Source organism: Cervus canadensis, chromosome 14 (assembly GCF_019320065.1).
Source record: "Cervus canadensis isolate Bull #8, Minnesota chromosome 14, ASM1932006v1, whole genome shotgun sequence".
Lineage (NCBI taxonomy): Eukaryota > Metazoa > Chordata > Mammalia > Artiodactyla > Cervidae > Cervus > Cervus canadensis.
Window position 1 is genome coordinate 61,159,797 of NC_057399.1, and position 23,971 is coordinate 61,183,767.

Here is a 23,971-nt window from a genome sequence, read left to right on the forward strand (position 1 = left end):
CACCCACAGGGACGCCGGGGCTCACAGGTTGGAGGCGGAGACGAGACCCGAGGTGCGGCACGCAGCCACTACGGGGGAGGAGGCGTGGTCTCGTGGCGAGAAACCGACTGGAGCGGTGGCCATTGGCTCTAGACTACGTCACGCAGGGAGGGAGGGGGCACGCGTCGTGACCCTGGGAGTGGACTTTGTCAGGCCTGCCACCCACTGCCGGATCCTAACCAGGCCCGAGCGCAGCCTGCAGCCGGGACTCTGGCGGCCTCTCCTGGCCCTGCACGCCAGAAACCAATACCCAGAGGAGGTGCCTTTCTCAGGCAAGGGTTAGGCGGCCGGACTGAGGAAGATCCTCGGTTTTCCTAGTCTTCAGCCACCGAAGGAGGGTCTTGGTGCTCCAATCGGAGAATGAATTACGCTCGGTTCATCACCGCCACGAGCGCGGCCAGAAAGCCTTCTACCATCCGAGTCATGAGTGAGTCCGAGCTGCGCCCCTCTCCCATGGGCTGGAAGTGGGGGTGGGGGTCCCCGCAAAGCGGCTCCAGCCTGGGTGAACCTGGCTCTGCGCAGACTGGCACAGAAATCGGGCTGGAACTGGCGCGAGGGCAGTGAATCTGCAACAGAGAGAGGCCAGGCCGCGGTCCTGGTTAGAGACCAGGGGGTTCTCCTGGGCGCAGGGGTCAGGGTTCAGCACAGCCTGCAGGCGCGTGCAGAGTGGGAGGGCGGGGACACAGGAAAGAAGCGGGTGTGGGAGCCTGGCGGGCAGGGAGGGCCTAGTGGAGGAGGGTTTTCTGTTACTGTGGCCTCTGCTTTGTCTGGGTGATCAGTTGGCCTTCTCAGTGGCACGTGTTGATTCCTCAGTTCCTCCACTACTGAGGTCAGTCCAGACAAGTCATCTTCTATGTTTCTTTCAGACTAGCATTCTATCACTAGACATGGTTACACTGTAAAGTGTTATTGACTTTAATGAAACATGCTGAACCATCTCTGTTTATGAAAGTCTTCACTGAAAGTGTTTCTTCTTCTTTTCCATATTTATTGTAGCTGAAATACTGAGCAAGGCACCGAAATCTGTCATCTCCTTGGCAACTGGGGCACCAAACCCCAACACGTTCCCTTTCAAGACTGCCGTTATCACCATAGAAAACGGAAAACCCATCCAATTTAATGAACAGATGATGAAGAGAGCACTGCAGTATTCTCAGAGTGCTGGGTACTGATCAGTAATTCAGCTGCTAACTTGTGTGGACTCTGTGACCCCATGGACCGTAGCACACATGGCTTCCCTGTCCTTCACTATCTCCCAGAGTTTACTCAAACTCATGTCCACTGTGTCAGTGATGCTATCCAACCACCTTATGCTCTGCCGCCCCCTTCGCCTCCTCCTCTCAATCTGATCAATAGATAATTTAACTTAATTGGTTCATTTTCATGAGCAGTATTCTACAGCCAGCAGATAAAGCATCTTGTGTCTTTTTAAACCGGATATTCAGCATTTAGGAAGGTTTGGGGAAGAGTTTTCAAAGAGTAATTAAGAGCAGCACTGTTTCTGACTACTTAAGATCCCTAGTGACTGATTCTCAACCTTCTATGACTAGGAGAGGGAGAAGTTTTTTAAAGTAGGTACCATTTGTGCTCAGACTGGAAAAAAAAAAAAAAAAGAGAGAAAACAGATAGGTAAAGAAACCAGGATAGGAGAAAGGAGGAGTGGATGACGCAGGAAGCAGACATCTTAGGTCCTGAGAAAAAGTTTTAATGATTATGTTTCCATGCTAACCAGGCAGCTATGGAAATGTGTTGCCTGCAGTTCAGATGTATTTAATTTCATAAAGGCAAATGGAACAACTATTCTAAAGCTTTCCTTAGCTGGTCTTCTTCCACTGATGAAGAGTAACTTACAGACTGTCTATTAATTATATTTTATTAGTCCATTGCTTTGTGATGGAAGAATAATGCATGTTAGGTACATAATTGTATATAATGTATACCGAGAACACACCTGCCAATGCAGGAGACATAAGAGATGTGGGTTTGATCCTGGGGTTGGGAAGATCCCCTACAGAAAAAAATGACAACCCACTCCAGTATTCTTACAAGCATAATCCCATGGACAGAGAAGCCTGGCAAGCTACATTTCATGGTGTTGGAAAGAGTAGGAAACGACTAAGCAACTAACACATACAGGCTTTTCTTTCCATGATGCAAAGAACTTAATGAACCTGAACTTCAGGTATCCTACAAAAATCTCCCTAAGAAAAACAAAAAAGCAATACCATAGTGAATGCTCTAACGGAAAAGAAAAACTATAGGCTTTGGAATAAGAAAGCTTTAGATTCAAGTCTCAACTCATTTAACCACCAGCTGATTAATTTATGTGAATTTCTTACTCTGTAAGCTTCTTGCCTTGTATTTTAAGTAAAGATAGTAATATCAGCGAAAGGAATTCAAAGATTTTTAAACTGAATATATAAAGTGCCTGATATGACCATTTAGTTGCTGTCTACTATTATGATTTTCACTACTGTCAATTTTTAAATGCATTTTATGCTTTAGAATCCCAGAGCTGTTATCCTGGCTAAAACAGTTACAAGTAAAATTGCATAATCCGCCCACCATCCATTATGCACCCAGCCAAGGGCAGATGGACATATGCGTCACATGTGGCAGCCAACAAGGTCTCTGTAAGGTAAGAGTGGAGGGGAAGGGCACCCATGGAAAGAATCTAACACGTGCACCCATATTGCCATCTCTCCCTTAACCACAGAGCAGCATGTTTTGTGGGTTAGGAAATCTTCAACAGAATCATAAAGGGAACCTGAAGACATTCACCAACATGATTCCTCTTAAACAGAGAGCCCAGAGCGCTGAGTCCTTAGGACAAGCTTCCCTGCAGCTTAGTGAGCTCCGATCAGTTTCATGTGGCTCAGAGATGCAGGCTAATTTGAGTTAGACTGTGGTTATGTCCGTATGACTTTTAAATTCTTCGAGGGTGTGTCGTGACCCTCCTGAGATGAGGCCTCATCCCTTTGCGTGTCTGCTGCTGTCATTGTCTCTACCAGCGGCCTCCTGCGCCCCATCTCCCTCTCGGCCACGCTTCTCCAGATCTGAGGATGCATCTGCGGCTGTGGCTGACTTCTCTCCTGGGCTGGCGTCTTCTCTCTCTCTCTCTTGGCCGCACTTCTCCAGATCTAAGGATGCGTCTGTGGCTGTGGCTGACTTCTCCCCTGGGCTGGCGTCTTCTATGTCTCTCTGTCTCCCTCTCGGCCACACTTCTCCAGATCTGAGGATGCGTCTGTGGCTGTGGCTGACTTCTCCCCTGAGCTGGCGTCTTCTCTCTCTGTCTCCCTCTCGGCTGTGCTTCTCCAGATCTAAGGATGCATCTGTGGCTGTGGCTGCCTTCTCCCCTGGGCTGGCGTCTTCTCTCTCTGTCTCCCTCTCGGCCACACTTCTCCAGATCTAAGGATGCGTCTGCGGCTGTGGCTGACTTCTCCCCTGGGCTGGCGTCTTCTCTGTCTCCCTCTCGGCCACACTTCTCCAGATCTAAGGATGCGTCTGTGGCTGTGGCTGACTTCTCCCCTGGGCTGGCGTCTTCTCTCTCTGTCTCCCTCTCTGCTTTGCTTCTCCAGATCTAAGGATGCATCTGTGGCTGTGGCTGCCTTCTCCCCTGGGCTGGCGTCTTCTCTCTCTGTCTCCCTCTCTGCCGCGCTTCTCCAGATCTGAGGATGCATCTGTGGCTGTGGCTGCCTTCTCCCCTGGGCTGGCATCTTCTCTCTGTGTCTCCCTCTCAGCCGTGCTTCTCCAGATCTGAGGATGCGTCTGTGGCTGTGGCTAACTTCTCCCCTGGGCTGGCGGTCTCTCTGTCTCTCTTTCATTCTTTCTGTTTGTCTCTCTCTCCGCCCCTCTCCTGGTAGCCCACTGAGGTCTCCAACACTGCGTGTGCCCCCATTTAAAGAGACCGTGTTCTCAGTCTCATATCTTTTTCTTTTCTTTTTCTTGAATAATTACTCCTGGATAAGGAGGTTCTGTATTAGTCTGCACATCTAGCTTAAAGTATGACTCTTGTTTATATCAAACCAGAGTGGTTTTCTTGTTCCTCTTATGTAAATGTGAAACCTATAATCTGGTTACTTTTAATGAATTTTAATTAAATTATTATTATAGAATAATGTATTGAAGTAATAACACTTTAAAACTTCCTCCCTGTTTTATGACTTAATTAGGACAAAGACATGGATAAGCTGCTGTTTGAGGTTTTTTTTTTCCTTGAAGAGAAATATTTGTGATGCCCCAGACCAGTAGGAAAAAAGTTCTTTTCAGTGAAATACCTTTCTTAGAAAGGTACACCATGAGCCTTTATTTTTCCCCCACAAAAGATGCTCTGGAAAGTTTCTTCTTTGTCTGTCTCAACATTAGTCCTATCAAAGAGGAAGACAGCACACATGGCCAAAAACATTAGTAACTCACTGGCTTATAGCCATGCAGTTACAGAGGCCTCCTGGGAATACGGTTTAACATTTCTTCCACTTTGCTCTCCAGAATAAATATTATTTTAGGTGTAAAAATCTCTAATAATAAACAGCACTCACTCCTCATTTAGGATTTTGGACTTTGTCATGTCCCCTTACCAGCATAGGAAATGTTGGTCATGAGGTTTTCATCTGATCCATGGACTATACATGGATTTGCTTGGTCCTAGGAGGGCCTGTAAAATGTAAATCAACTAACTTGTCAGAGGAAACTGTGTTTGTCGTAAAACGCCTAAAGCTCATAAGAAATAGTAAATGGAATATCCTAGGCCAAATCAGGAAAGAAAAGTCAGATCTTCTGTCTCAATGGATACTGGCCGTGATGTTTGTCAAGAGCTCTAGGTTGTTAAAATGATACAGAGGAGAGGCTTGACCTGGGGATGATGAAACATCCCAGGGTAGGAAAGGATGGTTCTGTGCCTTGGGTAAGATTAGTTGGAACGTGTTGGGGTCCTTTAATAGACCGGAACCTGGTGGTCTGGAGTTGACAATAAGAAAGTGAAAGAGAGAGAGAAAGAAAGAAAGACAGACATGGGGACCCAAGCTCTGATGGAGCAAGGGTGCTTTATTAGCAGAAATGCAGGCTTATGTATCTTTAGTAAGATGATTACTCAGCTATTACACAGGAAGAAATTTTATCAATAGCCACAATATGGATAGTCTAATACATACAAGGTCACGGATGCTGAAAAGAGTCACTGAAGGGGATTCATACATGTCTCATCCTATGACCTCAGTCCTGGGAACAGCGTGCTGTGTCACTCGTTCCCAGAATAGGAACTGATAAGGAACAGAGAATCCTTGAGAAGTGGCAACATATTGGATTCCTTACAATCAAACGTCCCCTGACAGGAAAGGACCCCTCTGATTCAGGCAGGAACATCTCTGTCTGGCTCTACTGATGTCCTGAGGCATCACACTGTCCTCAAGATCCGCTCTGATTTGCAGGCCTGGTCTCCCTTGACCTCTGAGTCTCCCACGCCCTTGCTGAAGCCACCCTTTCTGGAACAGTCCCCCGTCCTTGCCCTGCCCACCCTGCAGTGTCCATGGTTCACAGGAGCCCCGCAAGACTGGGCCTCAGGCCTCCTCCCCTTCCTGCACACACCGCCCCTGGGCATCACACCAGGGGATCAGGCCCACGCCTCCATCACCAGGCGCCCTCCACATCCACGTGTCCACCGCCCCCACTGGCCTCATCCCAGGCTGCTTCAGTGGCACCTCACACCAAAACACTCACCTGCTTCTCCCTCAGAAACAGACAACATTCGGGGTGTTTTCCAGTGAATGACACCCCTCCCATCACCTCCTTACTGTACAGCCAGAAATCCAGAGGTCCCTCCTTACCCCCTCCTTCTACACTTCCCCTCAGCCCACAGTCACGTCCCTTGCTTCTGGTTTCCTAAATGCCCCTCAGTTCTCTTCAGCTCCACCACCTCATCCAGACCACCCTTGCCTTTGCCTGGGACTGCAGCAAAAACCTCCCAAATGAGCCTAAAATCTTCCCAGACTCCACCTGGATTCTCATTTTCTTTCATACTTTGATTTTGCAGCCAGCATGACCTTCTCTTACACTTGTCTGATCTCATGACTCCTGGGTCCCACCCTCTACTTAAAACTCTCCCTGGCTCACTTGTCCAAAGGCCTCCATGGGATGCTGTCCCTCCACTTTCTTCTGACCTCCCTCCACTCTCCTCTTCACACTCCACCTCAAGCCACAGGAATCTTTCAGTTTCTCAAATGTGTACCTATTGTCACCTCTTCCCCAACTCTTCACTTCCTCAAGGAAGCCTTCCCTGAATACCCCAGGTCTGCTGAGTGATGCGCACTTAGAACACTGGCATCACACAGTAGTGCGTATCGCTGATGCTACATGTGTATTTATCTGAGCAGTGTCTAGCTCAGCACACTAGCACCTTCAGGAGGGTAAAACCATCCATATAATCTTCGCTTTCTCTCCATACATTACACAGGCCTGGCTTATAACAGAGACAAACTTCTTTCAAAGAAAGCATAAATGTGTTTAGGATCCAAATCAGTTCTGTTATTTTTCAGTGTAGATGAGAGGTTGGCAAACTGTGGCTTGAGAGCCACAGAGAATCATCCCCTGTCTGATCCTTAAGTAGCGCGTTGCTGGAGCTCAGCCACGCCATCGGCTTGCATGTCGCCTGTGGCTGTGCTCTCACCACAGAGGCAGAGATGAGTAGGGGCAGCACAGACCCCAGGCCCACAGAACACGTCCCATCTGGCATTTATGGAAAACTTGCCAACTCCCACTCTGGAACCCTGGTCAGCTCAAAAAAAAGTTGTGGGGATTTCTACAACTGGAAATCATACTCTCCAAGCTAACCTGTGCTTCTTTTGTTAGGTGTTTGAAATGATCGTTAATCCTGGAGATAATATCCTTGTAAATGAACCTGTTTATTCAGGAACAATTCATGCTGTGAGTACACATTCTTACAAAAGGCAACTCTTTTTTATAGTAAATAAAGAGAAAGCACTGCACCTTTAGAATTATCTGCCCACTGAAAAATACAATAGCATCCTTCTTTGTGAAGAAGAGAAGTTTTAACAGAAGCAAAATATGCTAACCATAACTTCTGATATATGCATTTCTTTTTACAAACTCTAAGTGTAGAGGTGCTAAAATTCAGTTGTGCAAAATCATGTCCAGTGTTCTTAATATTTCACTTGAAATGCCTCTTAATTTACGAAGACATTTTGTCTTTACTTTTGTAAAGACATTTTGTCTTTTGTCATTACTGTCTATATTACCACATGTCTAAGACAAATCATATGTCAATGTAATGTAACTAAACCTATCAGTATGACCAGGACGTTCACATCTAGTGTTTATTATAAGACTCTAGACCCAGAATGAAGAAGTGGATCACCTGCTCTGCTGGGCCCTGGTCAGAACTCAGCACTCTCTGGGGCACAATACTTTGGGGCTGATGTGAACATAGCCTGGACCACAGTCAGGGAGAAGCAACCGGAGTAACAAAAATTTAGAAATAAGACCATACGTTCAATGCTCTTTTCCACAGAAAGAGGAGATCCATGGGGACATGAGGATTGTCCTCAATTACATTAAAGTTAGCCGTGTCACAGAGGAGTTAGATTTGTCTGTGTGTGTCCTTAGGTTGACAGAACGGGAACCAAAAGGTGGAAACTACAGGGAAGAAATTTCAACTCAATTTCAAAATAAATTTCAACTAGTTAACCATGAGCTTTACCCACTCTCTGAGGAAAAAAGCAAACCAATCCCTGCAGGCACTCAAAGAAAGCAGCCAGACACAAAAGAACAAATATTGTGTGATTCCCCTTATACAAAATATATAGAACAAGCAAACTCATGGAGACCAGAAGCTGATTAGAGGTGACCAAGCACTGGGGAGGGGGGAGTGGGGAGTTGTTGCTTAGTGGGTACAGGTTTCTGTTTGGAGTGATGAAATGATTCTGGAATGGATAGTGTCATGAGATGCACACATCGCGAACACAGTTATTGCCACTGAATCACACTTTAGAATGGCACAGTTTTTACCACAACTTTAAAAACTAAAATAAAATAATTCCCTTTTCTTCATGATTGGAGACTAATTATTAATTACGTTCCTAAACTATACATATAAAACTTGCATCTATGTAAATAGCTGGATGCACACACACTGTCACATGCCCAAACAGAGATCTGTGCCAGGCTCTAAGGAAAGAGGCTGAAGTTCCGTGTGCAAGACTTCTATAAAACTATGTTCATGAACAAGGCCACTACTATCAACTTCAGCCTCTGTAGTCGGTACAGTATTGAAGTACTTGCACACCCCTTGAGGAGCCATGGCCCTGATGCTCCTTGGTGACCCAGCACCAGCCTGGCCCCCCGACCCCTCTCCTGAGACCACCCTGAAACCCCCAAAGTGCAGAGCTATGATGGCATGGCAGGGGGTCGCCACGACCCCACTCCACCCGGCTCTGTGTCTGTTGCTCCCACGCTACACCGCTTGTCCAATATTTTGAGTATCACCTCTGCTTATAACTTTTTCTTTATGAGCATCACAGGTGCTTTCTAAGATTGATTTCCTTTCTCAAAATCATTCCTTAACAAACACCTATTTTATGAACCAGTTCTAATCATAATCATGAAGATAATGCAGTGTGGGCACAGAGCTGAGGGCAAGTCTGTGTTTAAGGGTGTAAATGGTAACACTCTCCTTAGTGTAAGAACCCTTGGCCCTGATATTTTGTAATCAGGTCTCAATCTCGGACTTGCTTTTCTCTGTGTATTTGACAGCTGCAACCCCTGGGCTGCAACATGATTAATGTTTCCAGTGATGAGCACGGGATTATTCCAGACTCCCTCAGAGAAATACTTTCCAAATGGAAACCAGAAGATTCAAAGGACCCTGAGAAAAACACCCCCAAATTTCTTTACACTGTCCCAAATGGCAACAACCCTGCTGGGAACTCGTTAACAGCTGAGCGCAAAAGGGAAATCTATGAGGTATTTTCAGAGAAGGTGTTACATACTTGTGTTCTTGTTTCTTTCTGACTCTTTAGAAGAGTGCTCTCAAGTTCCTTCTCTTATTAGCCCCTTGCTCTCAATGAAGATGGTTTTTAATAAAACAAAGTCATCTATGCCAGTGTTGCCACAAATTTAAACTCAAGAAATTACTACAGTCTGGTGGACTATGATATGTTTCTTTCCCTTTAATTGATATTTCCATTGAAAGAGATGCTATTCTTGGTGGGGTGTTACACTCACCTCTTACTCCCTTTTTTTCTGTCTGCCCCTCCTCTCCCACCTCCAGTCCATCCCGTGGCCCCCACTACCCAAACCCACCATCTCCTCGGCCACCCTCCCCGCTGACCCTGGGACTCCTTCACGGGGCTGCTCCCCCCACACACAGCCCGTGCCCCAGCGCCGGCCCCACCACCAGTCACCGAATCCTTCCTACTCACGTGTGGAGCACCAGGCCCAACTCCAGCCGCTTCCCACCACACACGGAAAATAAAGATAAAAGTCCTTCACTTCTACACACTGATGGGACCTGGGCCTCTGCTCCCAACCTGGGGGCTCTCACAGCCTTCCCTCTGTCCCTTAAACAGCCATGCCTTCTAGAAACTTCTGTCCCTAAAACATACCAAGGGTTTTCTGACTCCAGGGCCATTGCTCCCTGCTCTCTCAGTCTAAACATCTTCTCCCCCAGCATCTGCACAGCTGATCCTTCCGGTCAGCCTGAGCTCCCCTGGAGCTTGCCTGTCTCTCTCTCTCAAACATCAGCCTCTTCAACCATCTGCTGGGCCCTCAGGACCTCCCACCTAATCCTCCTCTGGCCACGATCTAGGAGCTCAGGTTCTGTCTTTACCACCAGAATGAAAGTTCTGTGAGGACAGAGCCTTTAGGGCTGGTTCCTCCTCCTAGGACAGTGGGGACTCAGTAGTTGCTGGGATGAATGAATGAATGATTGAATGAGTACAAAGAACTATGACTGATTTCAAGTAATTTTCATCTTAGACAGCTCTTAACTTTAACCTTACTCTAACTTTATCTAACATGTTTTAGCTCGCAAGAAAATATGACTTCCTCGTCATAGAAGATGATCCTTACTATTTTATGCAGTTCAACAAGGTAAGTGACAGTGTCAACTCAGCCCACAATTAGAAGACGACGTGTTGTTAATGCACGTGATTGCATTTTGGCCTGGCTGCTGAATATTTTCATCTGTGGTGTTAACTGCTTATTCCAGAAATTCCCTACTTTTAGAATAATGGCTGGCCATCTGTGCCAGACACGTGAAGGAACATGTGAGTCAAGGTGAGGGTCGTCTTGACTCCATAGACATGGTACCAGGGATGTGGAGTGGGTGTCTCCTGGGGTGTCAGCCTCAGTCTCTCAGGGGTGGCTGATGGGCTAGAGGACTTGGGAGCTGTCTTCAGAGAGAAGGCGGAGGGCTGTGCTCAGTCAGTGATGTAACTGTGAGCAGAGGAGGGCGGTCCTAGCATCATGCTCCCTGCCTGCCATCCCTGTCACATAGGGAAGGAACTCACCTGCACAATAAAGGACTTCTAGATCCTTCCCCACTGTCCATGTGCATCACTGTCCCCGAGCATTGTTCCCTAGGAGACAACAGTAATGGTACAGACTCCAATGCCCGGTTCCTCAAAATCTAACACTAGAATTGCTCTCAGGGCTGCAGGGAACAGACACATGGATTCAGTCCCCACTACGAATCTACTGAAAAGAAACACAACTCTTGGCTTTTTACCTATTTACCTGACTATCAGGCCTGCCTGCCACCCACCTTAAACACAACCATGGCCCCCTTCCCTGTGGGCATTTACTTTGGAATAAATGTGGAAGATTCACCATTGCACGCTGACTACATGGCTCATCTTCATTTATACTTTTTTGTGTTTCTAGTTGTTCTAAGGGTCAGCATTCTCTCTCTAAGGAGCCCTGCATGCTGATAGCTCTCCTCATTGTAGTCTTTTCCAAACTAATTTTCCTGGAATCCTTCCTGGAAATCCATTCATCCTGGATCTCAAGCCTTGGGACAAGGAAGTCCTATGTGAAGTTTCCCCACTCTCTGCACAAAGTAGGGATACAGACTCTAACAGATATAAATACTGTATTTATCTTCCATTTCAAGCCCTGGGCACCGACATTTCTCTCCATGGACGTGGATGGGCGTGTCATCCGAGCTGATTCTTTCTCCAAAGTCCTGTCCTCGGGGTAAGGCCCTGGCTCTGCCTTCAGGCTGCAGATAAAGGTGACAGGGGCTGCCCCTCAGCATCTTTTAGTACAAAAAGTGCTTCTCATTTAAGGAGCTTGTATTCCACTCACCTTAACACATCTGTTTGAATATTACTAACATATTTTCTCCCAATCCATCCCCACTGGTCAAAGATCCTTGACCATTAAGCTATACCTGTAAGGGGACTGGTCAGATTTGGGTGCATGTACAGAAGAATTTAAAAATATCTCATCAGATATTCATTCTATTTTAAGTGTACAATTAAGTTTAAATGTGTACTTTAAATAAGAAGTAGTTTTACTAGAAGGTGTTAAATTTCATGAAATCAGTAACATGGTATTAACTGATAATGCATGATTGGTAATGTGCCTTTTCGTTTTGAGCAGGTTGAGAATAGGGTTTATAACTGGTCCAAAGCCCTTGATTGAGAGAATTGTTTTACACATACAAGTTTCAACAATGCACCCCAGCACTTTTGCTCAGGTAATGACAGTTTATGAAATATGAATTTTTTGAATCAGATCATAAAAGAAATAGATGTTGGCAAATAAGACAGAGTAAAGCGTCACCAACAGAGATATCACTGACTGCATCTGTAGCTCCACATGGACTAGCTAGACAGCACATATTTGCTCTAAAAGGCAAAAGAGTTTTGAATGGATCTGATGCTGTTTCAAGTGTAGACCACGCCCCTTGAGAGTCAGATGTCATTCATCTTGTGTCCTGGCATCTAGCCCAGGAACCTCATAAAAACAGTGTTAAACTCAACCGGATGGAAGGGGTTTGGTGAAGTAACACAGTTCGCTCCACTGTCCTGAAGTCTAAGAGCAAGGGTTCCAAACCTGCCAGTGGCCAGGTGTCTGCCTTCACTGCCCATGTGCTCAGCTCCCTACAGACACCGGCCGGAATGTATTTTAATTAAAAGACAGTAAAATTATTTTTGGAGATTGTATAAATTTCTTCACAAGCTTTGAGAAATTATTGGACCCATTCCTAAGGCAACCTTGAAAACCAAACCTTGAGGACAGAACTGCTACCTATGAAGGCCAAAAGAGTAGTTTATGTAGAATGGACATTTGCTTGATATTATATATTCCACAAAGTGCAGATGCCCTGTGTTTTATCACCTTGGGGACTTTTCCCATATTTTCTGTATCTGTTATCAATCAAATTTCACTATCCACTTACAACATTTAGAACATCTATTCTGGATAAAAAATCTCTGGAAATATTGTATAAATACTGTATAACTTCATGCATCAACTGTATGCATTTTATACTTAGAGAGGCCATCCAGGGCAGCATTTATTGGGGGCATCTGGGACTAGACAGTCTGACTTGAGTCCAGGCTCTGTGAGAAGCAGCCTAATAAGGGTATCACAAAGACCAACTAATCTGAAATATTAATACATTCACATGTTACAGCGGTTTCTGACACAAAGTGAGAACCTTATAAATATCTGTTATTTTTAATATTATTGTGCAACAATATTGTCGTTGTCACTGTTGTTAATCAACGCTGTTATAAGTTACTGACTCTAAAAAGCTTGGTGCATCTTCTTGGTGTGGTCTGCACATAATCAAGAGTGATTTGCTTTCATTTTTGGCAAAAACACATTTAGAGCATGAACCTTGTTTCTGTCCCATGCTTTTTAGCTCCTGGTCTCACAGCTTCTATACCAATGGGGAGAAGAGGGCTTCCTGGCTCACGTAGACAGGTACTGTACTTGAGGTTTCATACTTTACATAGAAATGGACTTCATTCTATTAATTTTCATTTTTTAATTATTCCAAAATAATGGAAAAACCACAAATTAGAAAGTTTACCACTGGACGGGTCAAAGAAATATGGTCTATTCCCTCATCAAATATTCAACACCTTCATCAAGATACAAAATAGATTCTTATAGACTGGACCCTCAGAGCCTTTTGGATTCTGCAATCAGTATAGCAAACACATCTTTTTCATTCTTTTCTTCCTCTAGGGTTATTGATTTCTACAGGAAGCAGAGGGATGCATTAATGGCAGCAGCAGACAAGTGGTTAAGTGGTGAGTGGAATGCACATCCTATCCTGGAATGAGCAGCAGTGCTTATGTGAGTGAGTGATACCACAGAGTATTGTTAATAATCCTGGGGAAGGAAACAGGGTCCAGGAGGATTCTTGGCAAGAAAATGTTACCCTATGAATAATCTTAGTAAGTAATAGCACAAAGAAATAAAGGAAAACAATAGAATGGCAAAGACTAGAGATCTCTCCAAGAAAATCAGAGATACCAAGGGAACATTTCATGCAAAGATGGGCACAATAAAGGACAGAAATGGTAAGAACCTAACAGAAACAGAAGAAATTGAGAAGAGGTGGCAGGAATACACAGAAGAACTGTACAAAAAAGGTCTTAATGACCTGGATAACCACTATGGTGTGGTTACTAACCTAGAGCCAGACATCCTGGAGTGTGAAGTCAAGTGGACCTTAGGAAGAATCACTATGAACAAAACTAGTGGAGGTGATGGAATTCCAGGCAAGCTATTTCAAATCCTAAAAGATGATGCTGTGAAAGTGCTGCACTCAATATGCCAGCAAATTGGGAAAACTCAGCAGTGGCCACAGGACTGGAAAAGGTGAGTTTTCTTTCCAATTCCAAAGAAAGGCAATCCCAAAGAATGCTTAAACTACAGCACAATTTTGCTCATTTCACATGATAGCAAGGTAATGCTCAAAATCCTTCAAGCTAGGCTTCAACAGTACGTGAACCAAGAACTTCCAGATGTTCAAGCTGAATTTAGAAAAGGCAGAGGAACCAGACATCAAATTGCCAACATCCACTGGATCATAGAAAAAGCAAGGGAATTGAAGAAAAACATCTACTTCTGCTTCACTGACTGTGCTAAAGTCTTTGATTGTGTGGATCACAACAAACTGTGGGAAATTCTTAAAGAATTGGGAATACCAGACCACCTTACCTGCCTCCTGATAAACCTGTAGGCATGTCAAGAAGCAACAGTTAGAACCAGACATGAACAATGGACCATTTCAAAACTGGAAAAGGAGTATGTCAAGGCTGTATATTGTCACCATGCTTATTTAATTTATATGAAGAATACATCACATGATTCATCCAGGTTGGATGAAGCACAAGCTGGAATCAAGACTGCTAGGAGTAATATCAATAACCTCAGATATGCAGATGATGCCACCTTAATGGAAGAAAGTAAAGAACTAAATCGCCTCTTCATGAAGGTGAAAGAGGAGACTGGAAAAGCTGGCTTAAAACTCAGCATTCAGAAAACTAAGATCATGGCATCTGGTCCCATCACTTCATGACAAATAGACGGGAAAAGAATGAAAACAGTGACAGACTTTATTTTCTTGGGCTGCAAAATCACTGTGGATGGTAACTGCAGCCACAAAATTAAAAGATGCTTGCTCTTTGGAAGAAAAGTTATGACAAACCTAGACAGCATATTAAAAAACAGACTTCACTTTGCTGAGAAAGGTCCATTTAGTCAAAGCTATGGTTTTTTCAGTAGTCATATATGGATGTGAGTGTTGGACCATAAAGAAATCTAAGCACTGAAGAACTGACGCTTTTGAACTGTGGTGTTGGAGAAGACTATTGAGAGTCCCTTGGACTCTCCAACCAGTCCATCCTAAAGGAAATCAGTCCTGAATATTCACTGGGTGGATTGATGCTGAAGCGGAAGCTCCAATACTTTGGTCACCTGATGCGAAGAACTGACTCAATGGAAAAGACCCTGATGGTGGGAAGGATTGAAGGCAGGAGGAGAAGGGGACGACCGAGGATGAGATGGTTGGATGGCATCATCCACTCAATGGACACAAGTCTGAGCAAATTCTGAAAGACAGTGAAGGACAGAAAAGCCTGGCTTGCTGCAGTCAGTGGGGTCACAGAGTCAGACACGACTGAGCGACTGAACAGCAGCACAAACCCTGACACAGCTCTACATGTTTCTATTATGAAGTCTAAACCTGACTTCAGCGGAGGATCTGTGCTTTAAAAAAAATATCAATTAGGCTAACAGTCAACCAGCAATAACCTACTTAAAGCCAACATCTGTACTGAAAGGTTTTCAAAATTTTGCTCCAAACAGAAGAGGAATTGTGACACGAGCAATATATTCCTTTTCTAACCTGACTCCATAAAGACAAAATGGTACTATAGTACAAACTAAATGCAATCTAAGGTGGATTTCTCATTACAGGTGATTTGCCTTGTAATTATTAACTTCATTTATCTAATATTTTCTATCACTAATCTGATTTCAGAATGGTTTAGATTTAATTGTCTATTAATGAAGAAAGTAAAATGAATTGTGTGACTTTAATTGTACCACTGAAAATGCATTTGGCAAGAGTAATAGTAAATACAAAGTATCAATTCCTTGTTTCCATCACATCTGCTTCCCTATGAAGTCTTATCTTTTTGATAAGATAAGATCTTATCTTTTTGATAAGATCTTTTTGTATCACTTCTATCATGTTGAAAAAAAGGTTTTAATACTCATCCATGTTTTTTTTTACCCCTAAAGACTAATGACTAAAATCCAAGTAACTCTTGTTCCTTCTTGGTTTCTCTATGCTTATATTCAATGAAACAAAGCCTACAAATATACCTGGAATTCTTGAATTTTAAGTACTTCTTAATTGTGCATGCATGCTGAGTTGCTAAGTCATGTTCAACTCTTTGGTACCCCAGGGACTATGCCCATGGGATTTCCCAGGCAAGAATACTGGCATGGGTTGCTATTACCTTCTCCAAGGGATCTTCCCAACCCAAGAAATCGAATCTGCATCTCCTGCATTGGCAGGTGGATTCTTTATCACTGACCTACCTGGGAAGCCCATACCTCTTAATTATTAGTACATTCTGATTTAAAATAATATCAATAATCTCAGATATGCAGATGACACCACCCTTATGGCAGAAAGCAAAGAGGAACTAAAAAGCCTCTTGATGAAAGTGAAAGAGGAGAGTGAAAAAGCTGGCTTAAAGCTCAACATTCAGAAAACTAAGATCATGGCATCCGGTCCCATCACTTCATGGGAAATAGATGGGGAAACAGTGGAAACAGTGGCAGACTTTATTTTTTTGGGCTCCAAAATCACTGCAGATGGTGATTGCAGCCATGAAATTAAAAGACGGTTACTCCTTGGAAGGAAAGTTATGACCAACCTAGATAGCATATTAAAAAGCAGAGACGTTACTTTGCCAACAAAGGTCCGTCTAGTCAAGGCTATTGTTTTTCCAGTGGTCACATATGGATGTGAGATTTGGACTGTGAAGAAAGCTGAGCACCGAAGAATTGATGCTTTTGAACTGTGGTGTTGGAGAAGACTCTTGAGAGTCCCTTGGACTGCAAGGAAATCCAACCAGTCCATCCTAAAGCAGATCAGTCCTGGGTGTTCACTGGAAAGACTGATGCTGAAGCTGAAACTCCAATACTTTGGGAGCCTCATGCGAAGAGTTGACTCATTGGAAAAGACCCTGATGCAGGGAGGGACTGGGGACAGGAGGAGAAGGGGACGACAGAGGATGAGATGGCTGGATGGCATCACCGACTCAATGGACATGAGTTTGAGTAGATTCCGGGAGTTTGTGATGGACACGGAGGCCTGGCGTGCTGCGATTCATGGGGTCACAAAGAGTCAGACATGACTAAGCGACTAAACTGAAACTGAACTGAATTGATTTAAAAAAAAAAAAAACTTCATTAGACTTCTGAACAACTATATAAATGATATGATTTATTGAAACACTAGAAGACTCTAGAAAGAGTTGAGGAATCCTCTCCTAAAGTTGAAAGAGTCTCTTAGGGGCAGCTCTAAGGAAGGGAGGTGGGCATGACGCTGGAGTTCCTGAATGGCCCTGAGACCCACTAAAATCCTAAATATACATGAGTCCCCTCACTCCCTTTCAAACGTTCCCCTTGCTTTTTGAAATAAAAGTGTAACGCTCATTTTCAAGACTCATAAAACTATGTTTAAAAAAAAAAAAATGCTATCCCCTGGGGAACGTTTTTGGAAATACTAGTTTACAGTTACTGCAGTACATCATTTAAGCAATATAGTTGACATCATAAACAATGGCCTTAGGAAATATTTCCTCTCTTCTTCTCTTTGTAGGTTTGGCAGAATGGCATGTTCCTACTGCAGGAATGTTTCTGTGGGTTAAAATTAAGGGCATTCATGATGTAAGAAAATTGATTGAAGAAAAAGCCTTTAAGAAAGAGGTAAAATGGGGGGTGGGGGGGAAGCTATACTTTTTCTTTAAGGTGATATCTTCACAAAAACAGCGAGAGATGTTTATTGTTGCCCACCAACTCAAGGATGATTTTGCCTACCAATTACGATACCTTATTATTCGGATCATAATAGATTGGGGGGGCTGTTTTTTTAATATTTACTTATTTACTTGGCTGTACCAGTCTTTGTTCCAGCATAAAAGCTTCACTGTGGCATGTGCAATCTAGTTCCCCAGAGATCAAACCCAGAGCCTCTGCATTGGGAGTGCAAAGTCTGAGCCATGGGACCACAAGGGAAGTCCTAAGATCACGATAGATTTGGGGTTACAGAATTAGTCTCCTGGTCTAAACTAGGGGAAATACAGTCATTCAGCTCAGCTACTGGTTAGCTTACTGGCTAAGAGCACAGCCTCTGGAGCCACAGTCCTTAGGAGTGAGCCCAGCTCCAGCCCTGCCATGATACGTGGTGCTGGGTGAGGTGTTCTTACCAAGTCTCATCTGGAAAATGCAGATAAAAGGAATCTCTCCCTCTTAGGGTTGCTATGATGATGACAGGCGTCAACATGGAAAAACACTTAGACTAATGCTTGGAACATTGTTTACAATGCTAAGTATTGGCCATTATAATATTTAAAGTAGAAAGGTTTTTTTCCTGACTATGAAAGTATCATCATACTTCATTAAAGCATAATGAAAAAATTTTAAATAGCCCATAGAGTTACCACCCAGATTTTATTACCATTTGTTGATATATTTTCTTGAGGAGTTTGTATATACCTAGTATTTTGGCTGTGAAATTATTTTTTAAAGTATAGTTGATTTACAATGTTACATTAGTCTCGTGTATACCATACTGATTCAAAATTTTTGAAGGTTAGACTTCATTTAAAGTTATAAAATATTGGCTATATTCCCTATGCTATATAATATATCCCTGTATCTTATTTATTTTATACATAGTAGTTTGTACATCTTATTCCTCTATTTCTATATTGCCCCTCCCTGCTCTCTCTTCCCACTGGTAACCACAAGTTTGTTCTCTATAGGTATGGGTCTGTTTCTTTCTGTTGTATTTATTTTTTAGATTCTGCATCTAAGTGACAACATGGTATTTCTCTTCTTCTGAATTATTTCACTAGGCATAATACCCTCCAAGTCCATTCATGTTGTCACAAATGGCAGGACTTCATTTTCCTCTGGCTGAGTTCCAATGTATATGTGTATCACATCTTCTTTATTCATTCATGTTTGATGAACACTTAGGTTGTTCCTTTATCTTGTGTATTGTAAATAATATTGGGGTGCGTGTATCTATTCAGATTAGTGTTTTCTATTTTTCCAGATATATGATTGGATTAGAATTGCTGGATCATATGGTAGCTCTATTTTTAATTTTTTTGAGGAACCTCAATATTGTTTTCCATAGTGACTGCACCACTTTACTTTCCCACCAACAGTACATGAGGGTTCCCTTCTCTCCACATCCTTGCCAACACTTGTTATTTGTGTTCTTTTTGTTTATAGCCATTCTGAGAGGTGTGAGGTGATATCTCACTGTGGTTTTACTTTGCATTTCTCTGATAATTAGTGATGTTGAACATCCTTTCATGCATTTGTGGACGATCTGCATTTTTAGTCAATTTTGTAATATGGCTATGTAATTGTTTTAAATGATTAAAATTACACAGAAAAGTTTACATCCTGCTTTTTTTACTTAAAATTATCCTGCAAAGGTTGCTACTGGGTTTTTCTCTCCTTTTATACTTAAATCATAAGTATACTTAGATTTCATTCAGGGGCATTGATTATACTGAGAAATCTAAACTTTTTTGTCTGGCTTTCCAATTTACCAATTATCCTTTCTCTATTAATTGATTCCTTTACTGTGTTTGTCAGTCTTTTCTAAACACCCAGGTCTGTTTCTAGTATACCTTTTTTCTTGAAGCAGTGAGTACAAAAGAACAGACTGTTGATATTGGGCAACTCCCATGCTAGAGCATAAGAGACGAGGCAGTCTAGAGGCCAGAGCTGGGAACTGGCTGACTGGACCTGAGACCAAATCCACTCCCCTGGCAAAGTCACTCACCTTCTCTAAGCGTTGTACTTGCGCACAGGATTCATGCTTTATGAATGTTTTAATGCTAATGACAGCACATAGTAAATGCTTAATAAATACTTACATGACTCAAAGAAGTGCATTTTAGTATAATAAGTCAATTTTATAACATTGTTTGCTTTCTTATCAATGCCATAATCATCCAGAACATTTGATGAATGGCTATTTGTGTGTATCCCTGAGCTAGGAGCTAAGGATACAGACTTCATATTTTATTATAGTTTTTTCAGTCCCCTTAATTTATTCCATATTCCCTGTTGCATGTACCTTTAACTTTTCTACATAATCACCAACTTTGTCACCACTCTATTAGTCTAGACTTTGACCATCTTGGAAGGAAATTACTACCACTTCCTCCTTCTCTACAGAAATTTGCTTCTGGCACATTCCAAAAGAGTCCCACAATATTGAGAGAAATGATGGTTTTCATTCTAGATGCTTCCCAGGTGGTACTAGTGGTAAAGAATCTGCAGGAGACGCGGGTGTGATCCCTGGGTCAGGAAGGTCCCCTGGATGAGGGCATGACAATCCATTCCAGTATTCTTGCCTGGAGAATCCCATGGACAGAGGAGCTTGGTAGGCTACTGTCCATAGTGTCACACAACTGAAGCGAGTTAGCACATTAATCAAGACACAAAACTCATCTTCTGCCTTGAAATCTTCTCCCCAGAATGCCCCAGATCATTTCATTCCCAACTCATCTAACTTCAGCAGAGAGGTCCCAAGTTTACACCATGTAACAAGCAGTTACTTGAAACTTTGAATGTCATGATTGTACTAGACAACCATCTCAAAGATTTTATTTCTGACTCAGGAACAATTTTCAAAGACATGGTTTGCAGGCTCCTCTGCTCCTGCCATGAGTCAGAGACCCAGGTTCGTGGCCACCTTCTTGCTCTTCATTTTTCAACACACAGATCCATGATGACTGCACACTGCAGAGGGCATGAAGGGTCACACAGGGAGATGTTCAGGGGCCAGGCTGAGAAGGAGCACCAAGAGGTCCCCTCTCCTGGCTGGGATGCAAGCACTCAGCCACAGGCATCTAGAGAGAGGCTGGGAACAGTGTTTTCATGGCCAGGAAGCAGTGGACATGTGCTTTAGGGCAGTGAGCTGCCAGCCACAGAGGTCGCCAAGTAGAGCAGGTGTCCCACCATTTGGACACAATCAGTTGACACTTTTACTCCATCACTCTGTGTATTAAGTGTTACCACCTCTTTGAGTAATCAATTTTCTTTTCACTCGGGGCCTCCACACTGTATCTTCTCCCTGAAGGACTCTTCCCTTACTTTTTGCTTGACCAACACCTACTTATCTCTCAAGTCCCAGCTTAAAGGTCACCTCCAAATTTGATACCTTAAAAAGAGGTTTGGATTTATTTCACTTTTCTAGTTACATTAAATATTTATATACTTTTCCAGTTCTATGCTTTTAGTTTTGTTTACTGTATGACATGCAGAATTTTTATATAAATTGATTTTTCTCTTGTGATTTCTTTAATTGCTTTTAAACTTAAAGTCTTCCCCTACTCAGGTTAGATTTTCCTCTATTTTTATTGTCCCTTTAATGGAATATCACCTATTTTCTGTAAACTCTGTCAGATATTCATGCTTCCGGGATGTGGTTTCTACATTGATAGTTCAGCTCCTTGCCCCTACTTCAGAGCATCCTTCTCTTCAGCTTCTCCAGAACAGATGGACTTGGTGAGTACCATATTCTCTTTAGAGAAACACTAGATATCAATTTATTTTTTGTGTTCATTTGTGAGTTACAACATTATTTGTAGTCTTCCTTGTTTTCTGAAGAGCGAGAATAATTGGAAAGTCATAACCTACCATTCAAAGAAATTGCCAAACTTCTTCAGAAAAATGATGAGAGCAAGTTGCAGCTGAATTTTTATTGTCTTCATGAAGTTTTGAGACCTACTCAACATTGTTTGCAGATTATCAACATGTTACAAAGAGAAACTCTTTCACTCCTTCATGGAATTAACATGAGCCAAAAGTATAAATTCATTAAGTCATCACTGTATCTCTGAAGGAAAAATTCATCAAAGGTCAAATAAAATAATATTAATGATTAGAGTTAATTAATTGATTAATCACAAAGTCTATCTTCAACCAAGATAACAGGAAGTAAGTTCCTAGGCACTGACTGGTGTATCGGGAACTCACAGACAAGCCATAAACTGAGATCCAGTAACTGTGAGAAGAGCATATACATATCCTGGGAGATGGGTGTCTCTGGGTGTGTTCTTGATTTACTTGCTTTCTCACATCGTTAAATATGCTTTTCATAAGTTATATATGAATAGAGTTGGACAACTTAAACTATACAGAAGGCATATGCAAGTGAGGGAGTATATGCAAAAACCAATTTGTGTTGTGACAGAAAAAGATGATCTTGAGGGAATAAGAATTTTTAAAAATTCCTGGGACTCTGATATACTTCCATGTTCATATATTAGTGGACATGATGGCATCTGACTCAGATAAAGCTGAGGTTAAGCCTGACCTTACATTGTCTGATCTCAACCTAAAGATGGACTCTCTTTTTCTGAATTTTTAAAGTTATGACAGACTTTTCCTAAATGGCATCCTAATTTTCTTAATTCTTCTCTCTGTTCTATTTTAGGCCTTTCAGAGATTGGCCCAACTTATAAAAGAATCTTTATGAAGAAATCAAACTCTTCATAGCACTCATGGATTTCAGATGCTATGTATTTATCTGTATTTCACCAAGAAGAAGCAATCATTGGTGCTATCTGATTTACAGATAGGGTTTCACTAAATATGTCATGCCTGTAGTAATTTAACTACACAACTTTCAAAGTGCCCTTGAACCCATCAGATCTCCAAAATATATTTATAATTCATCCATATCTTTTGATAAATATTCAACCCACACAGTTAATTTTATCCTGGATTTTATTGTAAAGAACTCTGTATTCATTTTATAATTTCCCATAAATCTTCTTTGAAACTGACATTTTATAGTAAATTATTTATAAGCCAATAAGTTAAAAATGGCATATAATGTGAACTTTATCTCTTTTTAAGGAAATGTTATAAAAGCTTCCACCTGGTGCAGTAGTAAAGAATCTGCCCACCAATTCGAGAGACTCAGGTTCAATCCCTGGGTTGGGAAGATCCCCTGGAGTAGGAAACCCACTCCAGTATTCTTACTGGGAAATCCCATGGACCGAGGAGCCTTGTGGGTTAGAGTCCCCCACACAAAGAGGTCACAAAGAGTCTGACATGACTGAGCACTCACTTACTCAATGAAAGCTTATTGCAAAAGTTGTTAGAATTTGACCATTATGTATAATTTTCAGTAAGAATATCGCAGACATTATATAATATAAAAATCTCTATAACATGAAATTCCAAAACTAAACATTCCTAAATATGTTCCTATTAATTCTGAGGAGGAGAGATTGAGGACTTTGAAAAATGTACTACATTGTATTTTATGATTCTACACAACTTCAAAAACACATTCTTACCAGTTATGTGATTTCAAGTTACTACATATCTTTGAGGTACTCAGGATATACTTTTTAATGATTTTCTTTCTCATCTTTTATGATCTTTATTTTCCCATCTGATTATTAAAAATATGCTCATATAATTTTTCAGATAATCCAGGAAATGTAAAGAATAAAGTAAAAGCCACTGCCTCTCTCACCACACCATTTATCATCCACCCTTTTAGATGTTTCTGTGCATGTACATGTAATATATAAAAAAATAGGATGTCATTAGGACAGTGTCATAAATACCCTGCATCCATTTTCTGTCGCTATAGAACAATTTACCAGCATTCCAATTTAGTCATTTTAAAATTATCAGGTCCTTTAAGGAATTAGGAAGTATAGATTACTGTCATTCCCAAGATCCTTGTGTACATAAATACCTCCATCACAGTTATTATTTTTCCACCATGTGAATGAATTGGAATGTTTGCTCCTGGTGGTCATTGCTATAGCTATTTCAAGCTGACTTAAAATGAACAACTGTCAGGAAGCACAGAGAGTCACAGGCAGAATAAATCTGGGGGGAACATGAAGATATACATACTAATCAAACTGACAAAAATCAAAGACACAGGAAAAATATTAAAAGATAAAAAAGGAAAAGGAAAAAATAACATACAATGTAATTCCCATAGGGTTATCAGCTGATTTCTCAGCAGAAACACTGGCCAGGAAGGAGTGACATGATAGCTTTAAAGTGAGGAAAGGGAAGAAACTGAATACCCAGTGAGGCTTTCATGCAGATTTGACAGAAAAATCAAAAGCTTTACAGATAAACAAAAGCTAAG

The 23,971-nt window shown here is 42.1% G+C and overlaps 1 protein-coding gene across 1 annotated transcript; it reads left to right on the top strand.

The window, feature by feature from the left end:
* Window positions 1-22,634, top strand: LOC122452979 (kynurenine/alpha-aminoadipate aminotransferase, mitochondrial). Its single transcript, XM_043486772.1, has 13 exons — window positions 1-466; window positions 1,036-1,204; window positions 2,545-2,677; window positions 6,883-6,957; window positions 8,803-9,012; window positions 10,075-10,140; window positions 11,162-11,244; window positions 11,653-11,749; window positions 12,923-12,984; window positions 13,252-13,316; window positions 17,414-17,520; window positions 21,250-21,351; window positions 22,283-22,634. Exons 1-13 carry the CDS (start codon window positions 400-402, stop codon window positions 22,322-22,324), a joined length of 1,278 nt encoding a protein of 425 aa, XP_043342707.1. The 5' UTR covers window positions 1-399; the 3' UTR covers window positions 22,325-22,634.
* The last annotated feature ends 1,337 nt before the right edge of the window (window positions 22,635-23,971 follow it).